General features: G+C 43.2%; 1 protein-coding gene across 1 annotated transcript in view; it reads left to right on the forward strand.

The window, feature by feature from the left end:
• Positions 1–16681, forward strand: part of LOC139264293 (nucleotide-binding oligomerization domain-containing protein 1-like) — a 122437-nt gene that overhangs the window by 96917 nt on the left and 8839 nt on the right. The window contains exons 2-8 of the mRNA XM_070880533.1: positions 738–912; positions 1133–2912; positions 7316–7399; positions 9118–9201; positions 12758–12841; positions 14254–14337; positions 16456–16539. Of these exons, the coding sequence (XP_070736634.1) occupies positions 738–912; positions 1133–2912; positions 7316–7399; positions 9118–9201; positions 12758–12841; positions 14254–14337; positions 16456–16539 (2375 nt within the window). The remainder of the gene's footprint in view (positions 1–737; positions 913–1132; positions 2913–7315; positions 7400–9117; positions 9202–12757; positions 12842–14253; positions 14338–16455; positions 16540–16681) is intronic.

Consider the following 16681-nt stretch of genomic DNA (forward strand, 5'->3'; position numbering starts at 1 on the left):
CTCTCAGACTTTAGCGCCCTAAGAGACATGGTTAGCGCTTGAGTTAGCATTCCACTTACCTCTTGGAGTGCTAAAGCTGAATTTCCTGGCAGGAGAGCAGCATCAGCACCTGGTGCTACTTTTTCTACGTTTCAAAAGTTAACGCCCCAATGCGCTACAGAATTTCTAGCTCTAAATCTTACTAACATGCATTTATAGAAAACATTTAGCGTAACAAAGAAATGCCGTGGCAGGAGAAGAAAGGGAAAGGCTGCTGAGCCTTAGCTGGAAAGTTAAGAGAGATGGCTGAAGACTTGGTCAAACATTGGATTTTGAGGAGGTTATTGAAGGCAAAATGAGATCTAGAGTTACTGAGGGCTTTAGAGAGAGGTTTTCAGTAAATAGGGTTGAGGTGGCTGAACACTTTGTCACCAAGGGTTGAACAGAGAGAAAGAGAAGGCATGAGTTAGAGGCCGAGAAGAAACAGGAGGGACTGAATGACTGGAGAAGAGGTAAGTTGGGGCAAGGTCATCGGGGGGTTTTGTAGATAAGGACAAGCCTTTGAAATTCATGTGTTAGGGAACCAGTGTAGATCAGCAGGAATGGGAGAGATGGGCAATTGGAGCTTGGTGTGGGATAAATTATGGATGGCAGAGATTCTGGACAATTTCTCGAATATTATAACCCCTTGGCACATTATACACCATTTTGAAACTCTTTTGGTGGTAACATTAAGTTCGTTGATACATTTCCCTTAGGTGCGTGCAATCCTTGACATAATATACAGCAAAGGACATGAAGCTGCTGAATATTTTGTACATGTGATATACCTGGCTAAGGAGCTTTATCCAGAACTCCAGGATTGGATAAAGGAAATTCAGTATCAACCATCTGAACACTTACTGCGAAAACCAGTACTTCTCACAGATGCTGGTAAGTAATTATGTTATTAATGATACCGATATATATGTCTGCAAAGAGAAGATGGTATGGAGATCCCTGGCCAGTCATTCTCATTACTTGAGGGAGGAATTGTGGCAGAAGAAGGGCATCTAAAGTTTACAATATGGCAAAAGATATGTATAAATAAAGAATATACATTCCGATATGATTATGAAAATTACTTTCAAACTTCTGTGATTTCTTCATTTAGTTTGTCAGTATTCCGAAAAACTTCGGCGCCAATTGAAAAGAGAAACAAAGTTTGTCACTTCGTATGTCCAGAAAGAGGACACCTTGCTGGATGATACTTACACTGAGACTCTGATGGAATTAATCAACGCAGTCAATGAAACCCAAGGAAGCATCTCCCACCTGGAGGATCTGTTCAGTGACACTGGAGTCATCAATGAAGATGCAGAAACGGTGTTTGTAACTGGAGATGCTGGGGTTGGTAAGACCATACTGCTCCAGAGACTTCAGAACTTGTGGTCCAAAGGGGAGCTCTGCGCTGATGTTAAGTTCTTCTTCAAATTTAGATGCCGAATTTTCAACAGCTTTAAGGAGGAAGACAAGATCTCACTCAGAGATCTACTGTTCAAGTACAACTGTTACCCTGACAAAGACGCCGATGAGATATTCAGTTACATCCAGCAACACCCAGCTTCTATTCTCTTCACACTGGATGGGTTTGATGAAATTAATGTGGACTGTGACCTAAATGATATCCCTGACATCTCATCGCCTTTTGACCCCACGCATCCTGTGGCACTGTTCATGAATATTCTCCAAGGAAAGTTATTAAAAGGTTCCAAAAAATTATTGACAGCAAGAACTGGCACAAACCTACCTCTGAGAATGGTGAGAAAGAGAGTGACACTGAAGGGCTTTTCCAAGGACCATTTGCTGCGGTATTTGAAGAAGTTCTTCAAAAACGAGGCCCATCAAACTTTGGTTTTAACCCAGCTGGAGGCAAACCCTCACCTGTGCAGTCTATGTTCAGTGCCGTTGTTTTGCTGGATTATATTTAAATGTTACGAACACTTTCGGTCCACGTGTAGCTCCCAGGGCTTGTCACATTCCGTTACACTGACTGACATCTACCTGTTGATGTTAGAGGTTTTCCTAAACCGTTCATTCAAGGTGGGATTGAACAAAAGAAACAACAGTCAAAGTGAGACCTTCAAAGCAAAGAGGGGTGCATTAATGAGACTGGGCAAATTGGCAAAAGAGGGGATTGAAAACAGCAACTTCATCTTCAGTCAGGAGCAAATCTCAGCGGCCTACATCTCAGAGGAGGATTTAGAGTTGGGCTTTGTCAAACCTGCAGGCCATTATGACGGATGTGGGAACCAATCGACTTATGAGTTCCTTCATTTGACCCTGCAGTCATTTTTCACTGCATTCTCCTTGGTGGTAGATGAGGAAATCAGCGCGAGGGACACCATGAAGTTTTTCGCTGGACATGTTCCACCTGGAAGACAGCAGCAGGCACTCAGCCCTTCAGTCCCATGTTCCAATTCTGAGAGGAGCTGCAGAGAATTCTTGCTCGAGTTCAGAGAGCATTTTCAGCTAACTGCTTTTTTCCTTTGTGGTTTGCTTTCCAAGTCCAAGGCAGACTTATTGAATCACTTGACTTGCCAAAGAAAGGTTCAGAAGAAGAGATCGGCATTGAAGTCCTACCTTGTTGGCTGTGTGAAAACATACATGACCAATGGTTTCTATCAGATGCGAGCTGTTCCACGCTTCCTCTGGTTGTTGAGGTGCATATTTGAAATGCAGAGCAAAGATGTAGCCAGTCTTGCTGCCAAAGGGATTTGCAAAAATTGTATAAAGTTAACTTATTGCAATGTCTACTCAGCTGACTGCAGTGCAATCGCATTTATTTTTCGTGATCTTCAGAAAACAATCGCACTTGAACTAGACAATAACAACATCAATGACTACGGAGTGAAAGAACTAATTCCTTGTTTCAGTAAGCTTCGTGTCATTAGGTAAGATTTATAAACACTTTAAAGTCCTGCCTCCTATCCTTTCAGCTTGTGTACCTGTGTGTGTGTGAGTGCATCCATGTATACTTGGAAGAAGTGGAATGTAATTGTTAGTTTTCAGTTCTCTATAGATATTAGAGCTCTAAACAGGTCATTACAACAGTGACTACACTTCAATAGAAATTTAGAATTCAACAGCGGAGGACAAAGGGTTTAATTAAGAGGGGGAAAATAGAGTACGAGAGGAAGCTTGCAGGGAACATAAAAACTGACTGCAAAAGCTTCTATAAATATGTGAAGAGAAAAAGATTAGTGAAGACAAACGTCGGTCCCTTGCAGTTGGATTCAGGTGAATTTATAATGGGGAACAAAGAAATGGCAGACCAATTGAACAAATACTTCAGTTCTGTCTTCACGAAAGAAGACACTAATAACCTTCCGAATGTACTAGGGGACAGTAGGTCTAGTGAGAACGAAGAACTGAAGGATATCCTTATTAGGCAGGAAATTGTGTTCGGGAAATCGATGGGATTGAAGGCCGATAAATCCCCGGGGCCTGATAGTCTGCATCCCAGAGTACTTAAGGAAGTGGCCATAGAAATAGTGATACATTGGTGATCATTTTCCAACAGTCTATCGATTCTGGATCAGTTCCCATGGACTGGAGGGTAGCTAATGTAACACCACTTTTTAAAAAAGGAGGGAGAGAGAAAACAGGTAATTATAGACCGGTTAGCCTGATATCAGTAGTGGGGAAAATGTTGGAATCAATTATTAAGGATGAAATAGCAGCGCATTTGGAAAGCAGTGACAGGATCGGTCCAAGTCAGCATGGATTTATGAAGGGGAAATCATGCTTGACAAATCTTCTGGAATTTTTTGAGGATGTAACTAGCAGAGTGGACAAGGGATGTGGTGTATTTGGACTTTCAAAAGGGTTTTGACAAGGTCCTGCACAAGAGATTGGTGTGCAAAATGAAAGCGCATGGTATTGGGGGTAATGTACTGACGTGGATAGAGAACTGTTTGGCAGACAGGAAGCAGAGAGTTGGGATAAATGGGTCCTTTTCAGAATGGCTGACATTGACTAGTGGAGTGCCTCAGGCCTCAGTAATGGGACCCCAGTTCTTTGCAATATACATTAACGATTTAGATGAAGGAATTGCGTGTAATAGCTCCAGGTTTGCAGGTGACACTAAACTGGGTGGCGGTGTGAGCTGTGAAGAGAACGCTAAGAGGCTGCAGGGTAATTTGGACAGGTTAGGTGAGTGGGAAAATGCATGGCAGATGCAGTATAATGTGGATAAATGTGAAGTTATCCATTTTGGGGGCAAAAACATGAAGGCAGAATATTATCTGAATGGCGGAAGATTAGGAAAAAGTGAGGTTCAACGAGACCTGGGTGTCATGGTTCATCAGTCATTGAAAGTTGGCATGCAGGTACAGCAGGCGGTGAAGAAGGCAAATGGTATGTTGGCCTTCATAGCTAGGGGATTTGAGTATAGGAGCAGGGAAGTCTTACTGCAGTTGTACAGGGCCTTGGTGAGGCCTCACCTGGAATATTGTGTTCAGTTTTGGTCTCCTAATCTGAGGAAGGACATTCTTGCTATTGAGGCAGTGCAGCGAAGGTTCACCAGACTGATTCCAGGGATGGCTGGACTGACATATGAGGAGAGACTGGATCAACTGGGCCTTTATTCACTGGAGTTTAGAAGGGTGAGAGGGGATCTCATAGAAACGTATAAGGTTCTGACGGGACTGGACAAGTTAGATGCAGGAAGAATGTTCCGGATGTTGGGGAAGTCCAGAACCAGGGGACATAGTCTTTGGATAAGGGGTAAGCCATTTAGGACTGAGATGAGGAAAAACTTCTTCACTCAGAGAGTTGTTAACCTGTGGAATTCCCTGCCATAGAGAGTTGTTGATGCCAGTTATATTGGATATATTCAATAGGGAGTTAGATATGGCCCTTACAGCTAAGTGGATCAAGGGGTATGGAGAAAAAGCAGGAAAGGGGTACTGAGGGAATGATCAGCCATGATCTTATTACATGGCGGTGCAGGCGCGAAGGGCCAAATGGCCTACTCCTGCACCTATTTTCTATGTTTCTATGTTTCTAATAAAAGTACTTCATTGGCTGTAAAGCACTTTGCTATGGCCAGTGGTCGTGAAAGGCACCATATAAATGCAAGTCTTTCTTTCATCTGAACAAACAGGGAAATCTGCCATTGAATGTGTTTTGTCAAGAATTAACTGTACCTAGAATGTAACATGGAGTACAGTCATGTAGTGGATATGTTACTGGTCTAGTGATCCAGAGACCTAGACTAATACTCTAGCGAGCGTGAGTTCAGATCCCACCGTGGTAGTTTGAGAATTTGAATTCAGTTTTAAAAAAGTCTGGAAATAAAAAGCTGAAAACGTACTTTTCAGTAAAAGTGATCATGAAGAAATTGGATTGTCGTTAAAACCCAACTGGTTTAAAATGTTGTTCTTACCCAGTCTGGCCTATATGTGACTCCAATCCCACACCAATGTGGTTGACTCTTAACTGCCCTCTGAAATGGACAAGCTAGCCATTTAGTTGTATCAAGCTCGTGATGGGCAATAAATGCTGGCTTTGCCAGTGATATCCACATCGAGAATTAATTTAGAAAAAAGATAATAAGCTTTCTCTCATGCAAGAATCTGTACTGTCAAAGTAGACCTGCATAGATTTGATGCCCTCTGTGATATACAGGCCTAATAGTCTGAAGATGATTAATTCTGACTAATAATGCTCCCCAGGCCTCACAAAAATCCACAAAAAAATGTTTAACGGCCATTTTGTGAGCAGCCTCCATTGATCCCTTCAAGGACCACTGGTTAGGCCACCTAAGCCTGAGTACCAACATTAACAACAAATGTTATTTATATGGCGTCTTTAACGTAGTAAAACATCCAAAGGCGTTTCATAGGAGTGTAATAAAACAAGATTTGGCACCGAGCCACATAAGGAGAAATTAGGGTAGATGACCAAATGCTTGGTCAAAGAGGTAGGTTTTAAGCAGCGTCTTAAAGGCGGAAAGAGGTAGAGAGATAAAGAGATTAGGGAGGGATTTCCAGAGCTTAGGGTTTAGGTAACAGAAGGCATGGCCACCAATGGTTGAACAATTAATATCAGAGATGCTCAAAAAGCCAGAATTAGAGGAGCATAGATATCTCGGAGGGTTGTGGAGCTAGAGGAGATTACAAAGATAGGGAGGGGCGAGGTCATGGAGGGATTTGAAAACAAAGATGAGAGTTTTAAAATCGAGCGTTGCTTAACCAGGAGCCAATGTAAGTCAGTGAGCACGGGGTGATGGGTGAGCGGGACTTGGTGTGAGTTAGGACACGGGCAGCAGAGTTTTGGATGACCTCAAGTTTATATAGGGTAATACATGGGAGGGAGTGCAGTGGAATATTCAAGTCTCGAGGTAACAAAGGCATGGATGAGGGTTTCAGCAGCAGATGAGCTGAGGCAGGGACAGAGTCGGGCGATGGTGGTGGAGATAGGCGGTCTTAGTTATGTAAAGGATATGTGGTTAGAAGTGGGCAGAGTGTGGGCATCACCTGCTCCTCGCACTGGTATTGCAAACAGCTCCTACAATCTTCAGAGCGCCCTGATTTGCAAAGTCAAGTAGGTTTTGGGCGGGATTACTAGCTACTCATTTGCCAGCTCACCTGAAAATTGCATTAAGCAGGCATCAGGCGGCCAACAGGTGAACGAGTTTTGATGGAAAGGGGTCAAGCGGCACTTGAATATTAGGCCCACTTTTTCGGCCTCTTGGATTGAGAGTTCTTCAGTGTATTTTCTTTTGTGGAAGGAAGCAGCAGCGACCTGAGTGAGTGATAAAACTCAGGTTAATCTTGAACCCAAGTGCAGTGAGAAAGTGCCATAACACAGTCTGGAATTCAGTTAAATTCTGCACTAAGTTTGAACCTGCCATTTGGCTTATCCAGCTTTATCTGGTGAACAGCGGAATTTCTTCAAAGCTTCTTTGCAGTATCCTCAAGCTATCTGATTCATCGTCTTAGCTCTACAAAAGAAAAAAATTTGCATTTATATCGGACCTTTCACGACCTCAGAACATCCTGAAGCACTTTGCAGCCAATGAAGTACTTTTGCAATGTAGTCACTGTTGTAATGTAGGAAATGTGGCAGCCAATTTGTACACAGCAAGGACCCACGAACAGCAATGAGATAAATAACCAGATAATCTGTTTTGATGATGTTTGAGGGTTAAATATTGGTCAGGACACCAGGGATAGCGCTCCTGCTCTTCTTTGAAGTAGAGCCATGGGATCTTTTACGTTCATCGGAGAGGGCAGATGGGGCCTTGTTTTACCTCAATCATTCTAATATCTCCTATTGTGACTTTATTCAGGTTGAATGCAAACCAAATCACAGATGATGGAGTTCAAGTGCTAACTGAAGAACTTAAAAAGTACAAAATTGTTCAATTTCTTGGGTAAGTTCGCAAGATACAAAGATACTTCAAATTCTGTTTCTTCCCTTGAATCTTAGGAAGTACTGAGACAGATGGATAACATTATTTACTGCGTATAGATATTATCAATGTGTATTAAGGGTTTCAATAAAATGTTTACATTTCATTATATAGTGTGTGTATGGATGTGTGTGAAGTAGATGTTTTATTGTATACTATATTTCTATTCACCATATATAATCAATGTTTTAGATGGAGGCCTAGAGGGAGTAATATTGAAATTTACAGTTGATACCAAATTAGGAAGTATAAATGATTCTTCTGAAGACCAAATGAATATTGATAAGATGGGGAAATGGTCTAAAAAGTGTGAGATGGAATTTAATGTCAGTAAGTGTGAGGTAATACATTTTGGTTAAAAATATGACAGCAGTAATTATACTCTGAATGGAAGTAGGCTCAGTGCTGTGGAAGAGCAGAAGGATTTGTAGCTCCAGGTTCACAGGACCTTAAAGGTAGCACCTCAGGCTGATAAAGCTATAAAAAAAATTTAATTCTAGGTTTTATCACAAGGGGTATAGAATGTAATAGCCAATAGGGTTAGAGTACTGTTTTTTGGTCATTTATTCATTCCTGGGATATGGGCATCGCTGGTGTCCAACATTTATTGGCCATCCCTAATTGCCCTTGAGAAGGTGGTGGTGAGCCGCCGCCTTGAATTGCTGAAGTTACTCCCACAGTGCTGACATTGTTGCAGCGGTTTGGTACATTTGAGTGGCTTGCTCAGCCATTTCAGAGGGCAGTTAAGGGTCAACCACATTGCTGTGGGTCTGGAGTCACACATAGGCCAGACTGGGTAAAGACAGCAGGTTTCCTTCCCTAAAGGACATTAGTGAACCAGATGGGTTTTTACAACAATCCGGTAGTTTCCTGGTCACCATTACTGCTTTTTAATTCCAGATTTTATTTAATTAACTGATTGGGGCGGAGAAGAAAGAAAAAATAAACAGTAATTGCGCCCCGTTTCAGAAGGAGGGCAATTTCAGCCACCCCCTCATCTTTGTTTCGTTTTCTGTAACATTTTTTAAAAATCTAGGTAAAAGCAGCTTCTCATTTCCTGGTTCCCTGTCTGCTTAGACAGCTTGTTGATGTCACAGCAGATCACACTAGGGAATTCTCACTATAGAGCACTGAAATCACTTGAACACCTTTGCTTTGCTGCTGACCGTAAATCCCAGACCAATGGGACATAGATCAAATTAAACTGTCATCATGTAATTAACAACAACTTGCATTTATATAGCACCTTTAATGTAGTAAAATGTCCCAAGGCACTTCACAGGACGCTATCAAACAAAATTTGACACCAAGCCACATAAGGAGATATTTAGACAGGTGACCAAAAGCTTGGTTAAAGAGGGAGGTTTTAAGAAGCGTCTTTTAGGAGGAGGAGAGGGGTAGAGAGGGGAGAAGTTAAGGGAGGAAATTCCAGAGCTTAGGACCTAGACAGCTGAAGGCACGGGCGAAGGAACTGGGGAATGCACAAGAGGCCAGAATTGGAGGAGCGCAGAGATCTCGGAGGGATGGTGCAGGTACAGAGCTAGGTTGCTCATTCTGCATTAACAGAGCTTGAAATGATTGATGATTTGGGTGGTCTTGTTGCACATTACTGCCAAATTTTCTGTTTGGGACCCCAGTGTTTCCATTGTGTGACATTTTAAATTTGTATGTTTTTCCAGCTTGTACAAAAATCAGATTACTGACACTGGTGCCCAGTATGTTTCAACACTGATCAATGAATGTCCAAGTCTCATAAAATTGACGTAAGCAAACCTAATTTGTAAACTCACTTTCAAATATCAGTCTTCATGGTTATCGTAGATCATGTTATATAACAGCCTATTTTCATGGACTAAAGTGACATGGAAAGGTGTCTTACAAGTAGACACTGGTTGTTGAGAAAACAGAAAGCCTTGGGGAAAGTGTAAGTGGGTTACCAATGGGGGGTGAAATTGCCCCACGCTTGGTTTGGAGCATTTAATTCCAATGAAGTGATTTTTTTTCGCCGGCTGTAGGCAAACATAAGAACCCTGGAATGGGGTACTTTTAATTTTAAAAAGTCATCCAGGTGTTCGTTGGGCGGGAGGGAGGCGGGAGCAAGCCGCTGATGACATCAGCACGACACAGACGTGCCTCATCGCGCTAACGTGCCGCAACATCCCTCCCTTTCTCTTAAAGGGGAGGGCCGCTGCAAACTCTTCAGCCACTTCTGTGGCGCCACTGGGCCACCAGGGAGGATTTCGTCCGAACCAGCGTCCGCCATTGTCATGCCAACTGCAAAGTCGGCTAACAAAAATAAAAGATTGCAGCCGCGGTGCAAGGCCCTCTCCTTTTAGGGTGGACGGAGCGACCCGCAAGGCTGTCGGTGGCATCGCCCCGCACCAATCTCGCTCCCGCGGGGCAATTTCCCTCGCGAGGCATAAAGGGGTCAGCGCAGAGCGATAAGGGTTCGGCGCACATGGCGATGATGATGTTACCGGGTGCGCTGCCACCCGGGGTGAAAAGTAAGGGGCACAGTGCAAACCTGTTTGTGCTGCGCGTCATCCTGAGGGCAATTACGGGCAGGTCGCTTCCGGCACCTGTCCCCGGGCAAAAAGCACCTCCCAGAGAATCTAACGGGCCTTTCAGAAAGGGGTAATTACAGCCCCCAGGTTTCCAATAAAATAGCGCTCCCTCCAGCAAACCCAATTTGGCAAGTGACGAATAATGTTCTGCCCAAATTTATGCAGACAAGGAACAGAATTCTAAGGCAAGACATGTTCTGTGAGTAAATGTAACACAAACAAGGGAAGCGATGCATGAAGATTTGCTGTTGGTGTGCTGAGTAGTCATTTTTATGTCCCGAATGTAGTGTCCTTAGATGCTCTAGTAATGACTCCACGAGGCATTGTTGTACTTGAACTGTAGTGACCTTAGTCTATTATTAGTTAACTCCAGAGTGAGGATCACACCTGGTGGCCTTCTTTTTATACTAGGTCAGGCACACCTGTACAGGTAACCTATGAGTCTCCCACTGCTGTGCTCTCTGGTGGCACACCTTGTGATAGTAGCAACAGTAGCCATGTAGGATACATGACATCACTCCCCCCTGAGCCCTCAGTGCAAATTGTCTCTGCATTGATTGTGCACTGGGCTTAGCTCTATGTGGGCTCGGTCTGGTGGACCCTTGGCGGGTCACGTCAACCTTGGGTGAGTAGTTGGTGCAGTAACATGCTGGTGGTTGCTGTTTGTATATGTGTGTCCCTGACCACTCCATTCCCCACTCCCCCCCGCCCCCCACCAACATCGATTATGGTGGGGGCTCCTAACATTCATGTACATTCAAGTTCAGGTAAGTGGGTTTTGCATTTGTTTTTGTTTGTTTTTGTGTGGTTCCATGGTGCGTCAAGTACGTTAGATGCCTTATCGATGCAGTGACCGGTGCGTGAGGACAAGCTGGTCCCGGAGCTGCTGGGTTGTGTCCCTGCAGTTTGGTGGTGGCTCAGTGCCCGGTGCTGGCAGTGGGAACCCGGTTGGCTCGAGTTGCCTGCTCTCGGGACTGTTGCCGTGGTCCCTAGCGTCGGTCTGGTTCACAGATGTCTTTAACCTCCCCTGTCCTTTCTTTGCGCCCTGGGTTACAGCTGCTCCCTGAGGAGCTGTCGTGTAGCAGTGCACAGGGAACTGCTGACTCACTGGCCTGAGCGTCGTTTGGTTTGGGATCCTGGCTGGTGCCTGTTTCCTTCAGGGGAACAGTGGCGGGTGGCCCTACATCCAGAGGTATGGCCTTGGTGCAGTCTGCTCCTTCAGGCTCGTGGTAGTTGGTGCCATCGGGTGTCTGAGGGGTGGAGCTGATCAGGGGCATGGTATCGCTACCGGTGCCATCGCCCTGCTGAGGTCGCTTGCTCTGTAGCTCGTGTGTGTTGGCTGCTTGTGGCCACACTTCATAGTGCATGACTCTGGTCCCCAGGACGCAGGCTACAGCATTGGGGACCTGTGTGCACCCGATGGGTGTCTGCCCACTGCATTGGCTCGTGCAATAGAAATCCTGCATCGGACAACTTTTCCTTACTTATGATGGACACTCTCTGGGTCCGATCGCGATCGCGTGACTTTTCCTCGCTGGTTGCATGTGCACAGTTCAGATCATCAATTACACATTTTACATAATTGCGTGACTTTTCCTCGCTGGTTGCATGTACACAATACAGATTATCCATTACACATTTTACATGATCAGTTACATATTTTGTCTCTGACTTACAGTTCTTATTACATTGCTTGAGTGTGTAGAACTGTTCCTTTAATTGTAATGGGTTGCAGGCCTCCTTTAAGGGAGCCTTGCTTGCTTTACCCCAATCCGCTTCTCCGTTTGGTGCCATGTGTTGCTCCATCAGCGCTGCACCTCGTGGTCTGGCCGCGGCCATCTTTGACTTCAGCGCATCACCTCGTGGTTTGGGCGCCATCTTTCCTTTACCCCCGATGTCGACTGCGGTGATCCTCTTCTCCCTGGGTTCTGCCTCCGCCGTTGGGAAGTCGCTTCTGGATCCGATTTTCTTCCTCCGGAGTCCTGCCACTGGAGCCTGGAAGGTGCGTTCAGGTCGCCTCAGCTGGATCATCTCCACTCAGTTGTGTCTCGGGTGCTGTGCTGATCTGCTCTCCAGTGCCGGGTCCACCCTCAAGTGAGGGCTTGCTTTGCCTCTGAGCGTGGGGGACGTCGATCGCTGGAGGGATGAAATCTTCCCACTTCCAATGGATCTTCTCCATCCACCTTCTGCCGAGCAGCGTTGGTCCATCACCTGCAACAATCCACAGAAGTAACTTGTGCATCGCGCCATCATGGAGTACCTTTACATTCGCACTACCAACGACTGGGATAATTTCATTGGTGTAGGTGCGCAGCTTTGCCTGAACCGGGACCAACTCGAGTTGTTCCCCTTCTCTTGAGAAAGTAGAGTGGCTCATTATTCGTCCTTATAGTGAAGTATACTATCTCTTTGAATCAATCTCAGAAGTTTGTTCCCAGAAATGTAACCTTTACAAGTGTTAATATAAATAGGTACCAACAAGTGAGTTTGAAATACAGGTATTCTTACGCTATCCACACTGTTACACCAGAAGCTTTGGCCTGGATATCCAACTTAGATATTGACATTTGATTTGCTCTACTACTACCATACGAAAGAAGAAGACAATCAGAACACTTGGATACAAACTGAGCATTTCTGAGCAATTCCATAATCTTTCAATCCCAGTTTTAGTGAGGTGCTTTGATACCGAAAGGCACCTTAATGAAGAGAGGAAAATATTAAACTAATTGTTTTATCGTTTGTATATTTAAAGCATTGGATACAACAAGATTACAAGTGAAGGAGGGAAAATGCTAGCACAAGCTGTTCAGAAAAGTCAAACAATGAAACATATCTGGTGAGTAGGGGAATAAATGGAGAATAAAGTGTCTCATGTTGTTTTTGTCTTGTTATACTGAGCTGTTAAGCATGTTAAACATATTGTATATTTCAAAATCATGAGTGAAATAGCTTTGAAACTCTATTCCATTACTGAAAAGTTTATTTGCTTCCCTGTGTCTGCTAGGTCTATTTAGCCTTGTTCACATCATTGAGACACATAAATGACCATGTCTCTGAAAAGCTTTATTGCTACAGTCGTCTCACAGGTGTCTCATATTGTGGCTACTTTGCTCCTTTTAAAATAAAATTTAAATGTTACCTCTCACAACAGCCTCCCTGCTCAGCCTCCTGCCTATTGATGTCTAAGGCTCCTCCATTAATGCAGAATTGTGCAATGTACTTTATATACACATATTGGTGTAACTAAAAGCACTTGAAATATAACCCTGACTGCAAAAGCACAATCCACCAGCAATCTGTTAGGCTGGGCAAGTGATAGTGCAATACAATAATTCATTCAATTAACATCTATTTGGACTTGAAATTGATGTTAGAAAGAGCGAACTTTCACCACCTCAGGACATCTCAAAGTGCTTTACAGCTAATGAAATACCTTTTGAAGTGTAGGTAAAACGACGGCTAATTTGCACACAGCATGGACCCACAAACAGCAATGAGATAAATGATCTGTTTTAGTGATGTTGGTTGAAGGACAAATATTGATAGGACCCTGGGGAGAACTCCCCTGTTGTTCTTTAATTAGTGCCATGGGATCTTTTATATCAACCTGAGAGGGCAAACGGAGCCCCGGTCGAAAATACAGGACCTCTGACAGTGCTGCACTACACTGGAAAGTCCGCCTGGATTATGTGCTCAAATCTCTGGAGTAGGATTGAATCCACGACCTTCTGATTCAGAGGCAAGAATTATATCACTGAGGCAAGGTTAACACCCACTTTATTGGTTGTGCAGTAATGGAAGGAACCCTTAAGCAAGAGAAACTATTAGAGGAGCTCTTTTTCATTCAGCTATTTACCTGCAATTCATCGTGATTTACCAAATATAAATCTTGTGTTGTAACCTCTCTTTAAAAACTGCATTGATATTCTGAGAATGACTCTGTGGTATCATCACTAAAATTCATTGTAGCACTTTTCTGTCATTCTCTAATAATATTGGCCTGGACTCAGTGATACCACTCTTCCCTCTGAATCAGTAGATCATGCATTGAAGCCTGACTCCACAGACTTGGGCACAAATTCTGGGCTGACACTCGCAGTGCAGCACAGAGAAAAAAAACGCAACGCCTGTTGTTGTATCTCATTTAAGTACAGAGTTTAGGTAATGAATTGCTTACCATTTTACATTAGTTCATGAAGGTTTTCCAGGTGAATCTGCAGTGATTGTCGGTCTTGAATTCAATTGCAGGATGTGGGGAAATCAGATTGGAGACTCGGGTGCTGTTGCTTTTGCTAAAGCTTTAAGAAACCATCCTTCTTTGAAAGAGCTCAGGTAATCACATTCCTCAGGGGGTTTTAATGAGATAAACCAGACAAAGTCTCAAAATGGGTCAATGCTAATATCTCCACGGTGATTAACTCTCAAAAGACTGGAAGACCATCTTTGTTTGTATTTAACTAGTAATCGTTTACATTCACTATCTTTCTGATTTAGCCTTTCTGATAAATTCCAACAAATTCTGACCCTTTTTTGAACACTCCAATTCCCTCCCTAAACCTTTCCACCACTCCACCTCTCTATTCTCTTTTAAGACGCGCCTTAAAACCTAACACCTGTCCTAATATATGGCTCAGTGTCCATTTTTGCTGTGAAGCACCTTGGGACGTTTTACTATGTTAAACAGGCTACATAATTGTAAGTTGTTGTTGTTCACATTCTAAGCTTAGAAATGACATTGTATGATATTAGTATAGTTATGGTTTGGGCTTTTTACCAACACTTCTGTCTTGTGTTCATGGTGAAACAGTGTTTTCCATGAAGAGGCAGAGTCTCCTAGGATCTGGAACCTGCACCGTTACCTGTTCTGCGTGAGATAGTCTTCCTAGAATTAATAATTACCACTTAACTCTGGTGTCAACTGCATGAGATGCCTGTATATTCACCTGACTCCTTCAAAAAGCAGAAAATATCATGCCATCAGACCAATACATACAGGCTTAAACTAATATCAAATTTATTTACAGGTTGACGAAAACGTAGAGAGACTGTGAGACCAAGCAAGAAAGTACGATACTTAAAACCAATGAAATCGAATGAATCTACAAGGGGTGAAAATACCCTTTATCGATCAGATTTCTTGTAGTTTGTAAGGACTTTGGGATGGAACAGTTTTTTAAATAAATATTCACAGTATGACACTATATGAGCAACACAAATCTCAGTTCATCCACAGAGACTACATATTAAGCCACAAATAAAGAAATGAGAGAATTCTACAATAGTCTGAAGGTCTTTGAAATCAAAGTTATTTAGGCAACCATAAATACAATGGTGTGAACCAGTGCATAAAATAATGATGGTCTCTTGTCTCTCTCAGTTCCCCCATTCCTTGACCCGACCTGCTGAACTCACCTTCCTCGGCCGTCCCTGCTGGTCTTCAAAGGCTCTTCCTTCTTTCCGATATCACCTATCACTTCCTATTTTCTCTCAAAGCTCCACCAGTCTTGACTATCTTGCATTTAGACACTAAAGTGCTAAAACAAGTCAACAGCGCATTATATCTTCATCCGAACAGAACCACAGCCATTTTCTGTATAATCAATCATTATTTTTCTGTGGGATTAAAAAGCAATCCTACTTAGTGTAATACTTTATAAAGCCGATACACCATTCCCTGAAATCCCGGTGCTCGCCAGAAAATGGCTAAAAAGATCCGCACCTATCTTTTCCTGCTGCACCCACCAGAAATCCCGGTCCTGAGGCCTCCTCTTCTTGCACAATGGGGTGCGTTCATGTTGGGACGTCCGTAGGAGTCACGTGGGCCTGGACACCCAATCAGGGTAAAGTATTTTCTCATTCATAGTAATAGGAGTTTCGTAAGTCCGAAACTCCTATTACTATGAATGAGAAACACCCCCAAACACGACATAAAACATTTTAAAACACCTAACATAAATACATTATTGAAATTAAAGTTGATATAAATGTTTTGGAAACATTTATTTTTGCTGATTTAAAAAAATTTTTTAATTATGCTTTAAAATAAACTTACCTTAGTGGGCAGAGTTTTTAACATTAAAATGTGTTTTTAAAATTTAATTTTTATATTTTTTTTTATATGTTTTAAAATTCTTATGTTGGTAAAAGTAGGCTATGCGCCTGATTTTACCAGGCGCAAGAGTTTTAAGGACATTCGCAGGGCAAGAGATGGGCAAATAGCCCAATCTCTACCATGGGAATGTCCTTCTCCCTGAGGTGCAGAGGATCTGTCAAGCCAGAAACTTGACAGATCGGGAAAGCCAGTTTTCGGCGCATGCACATTGCGTGCCAAAAACCGGCTTTTGCAATGCCTTCCTGGGTCCGTACACACTCCGTACAAACTCCGTACGGACCCGGGGATGTCAGGATTTCAAGGCCACCATTTAATTAACTACATCTTTTTTTCCTCAGTCTTGCAGCCAATGGCATTTCCACAGAGGGAGGTAAAAGTTTAGCTGCAGCACTGAAAGACAACAGCTCCCTGAAGATACTCTGGTATTGGTTTTAATTCTGTATTTGTGGGATTAAACCCCCAGCTCAGCTGGAATGAAAGTCCTTTCTGGTAGCTGGGGCCTATGTAAAATTATTTTGGACAAGTGTCAATTTAATTCCTAATGGACATGGACGCACAGAACAT

This window comes from Pristiophorus japonicus, chromosome 5 (genome assembly GCF_044704955.1).
Source record: "Pristiophorus japonicus isolate sPriJap1 chromosome 5, sPriJap1.hap1, whole genome shotgun sequence".
NCBI classification, from domain to species: Eukaryota; Metazoa; Chordata; class Chondrichthyes; family Pristiophoridae; genus Pristiophorus; species Pristiophorus japonicus.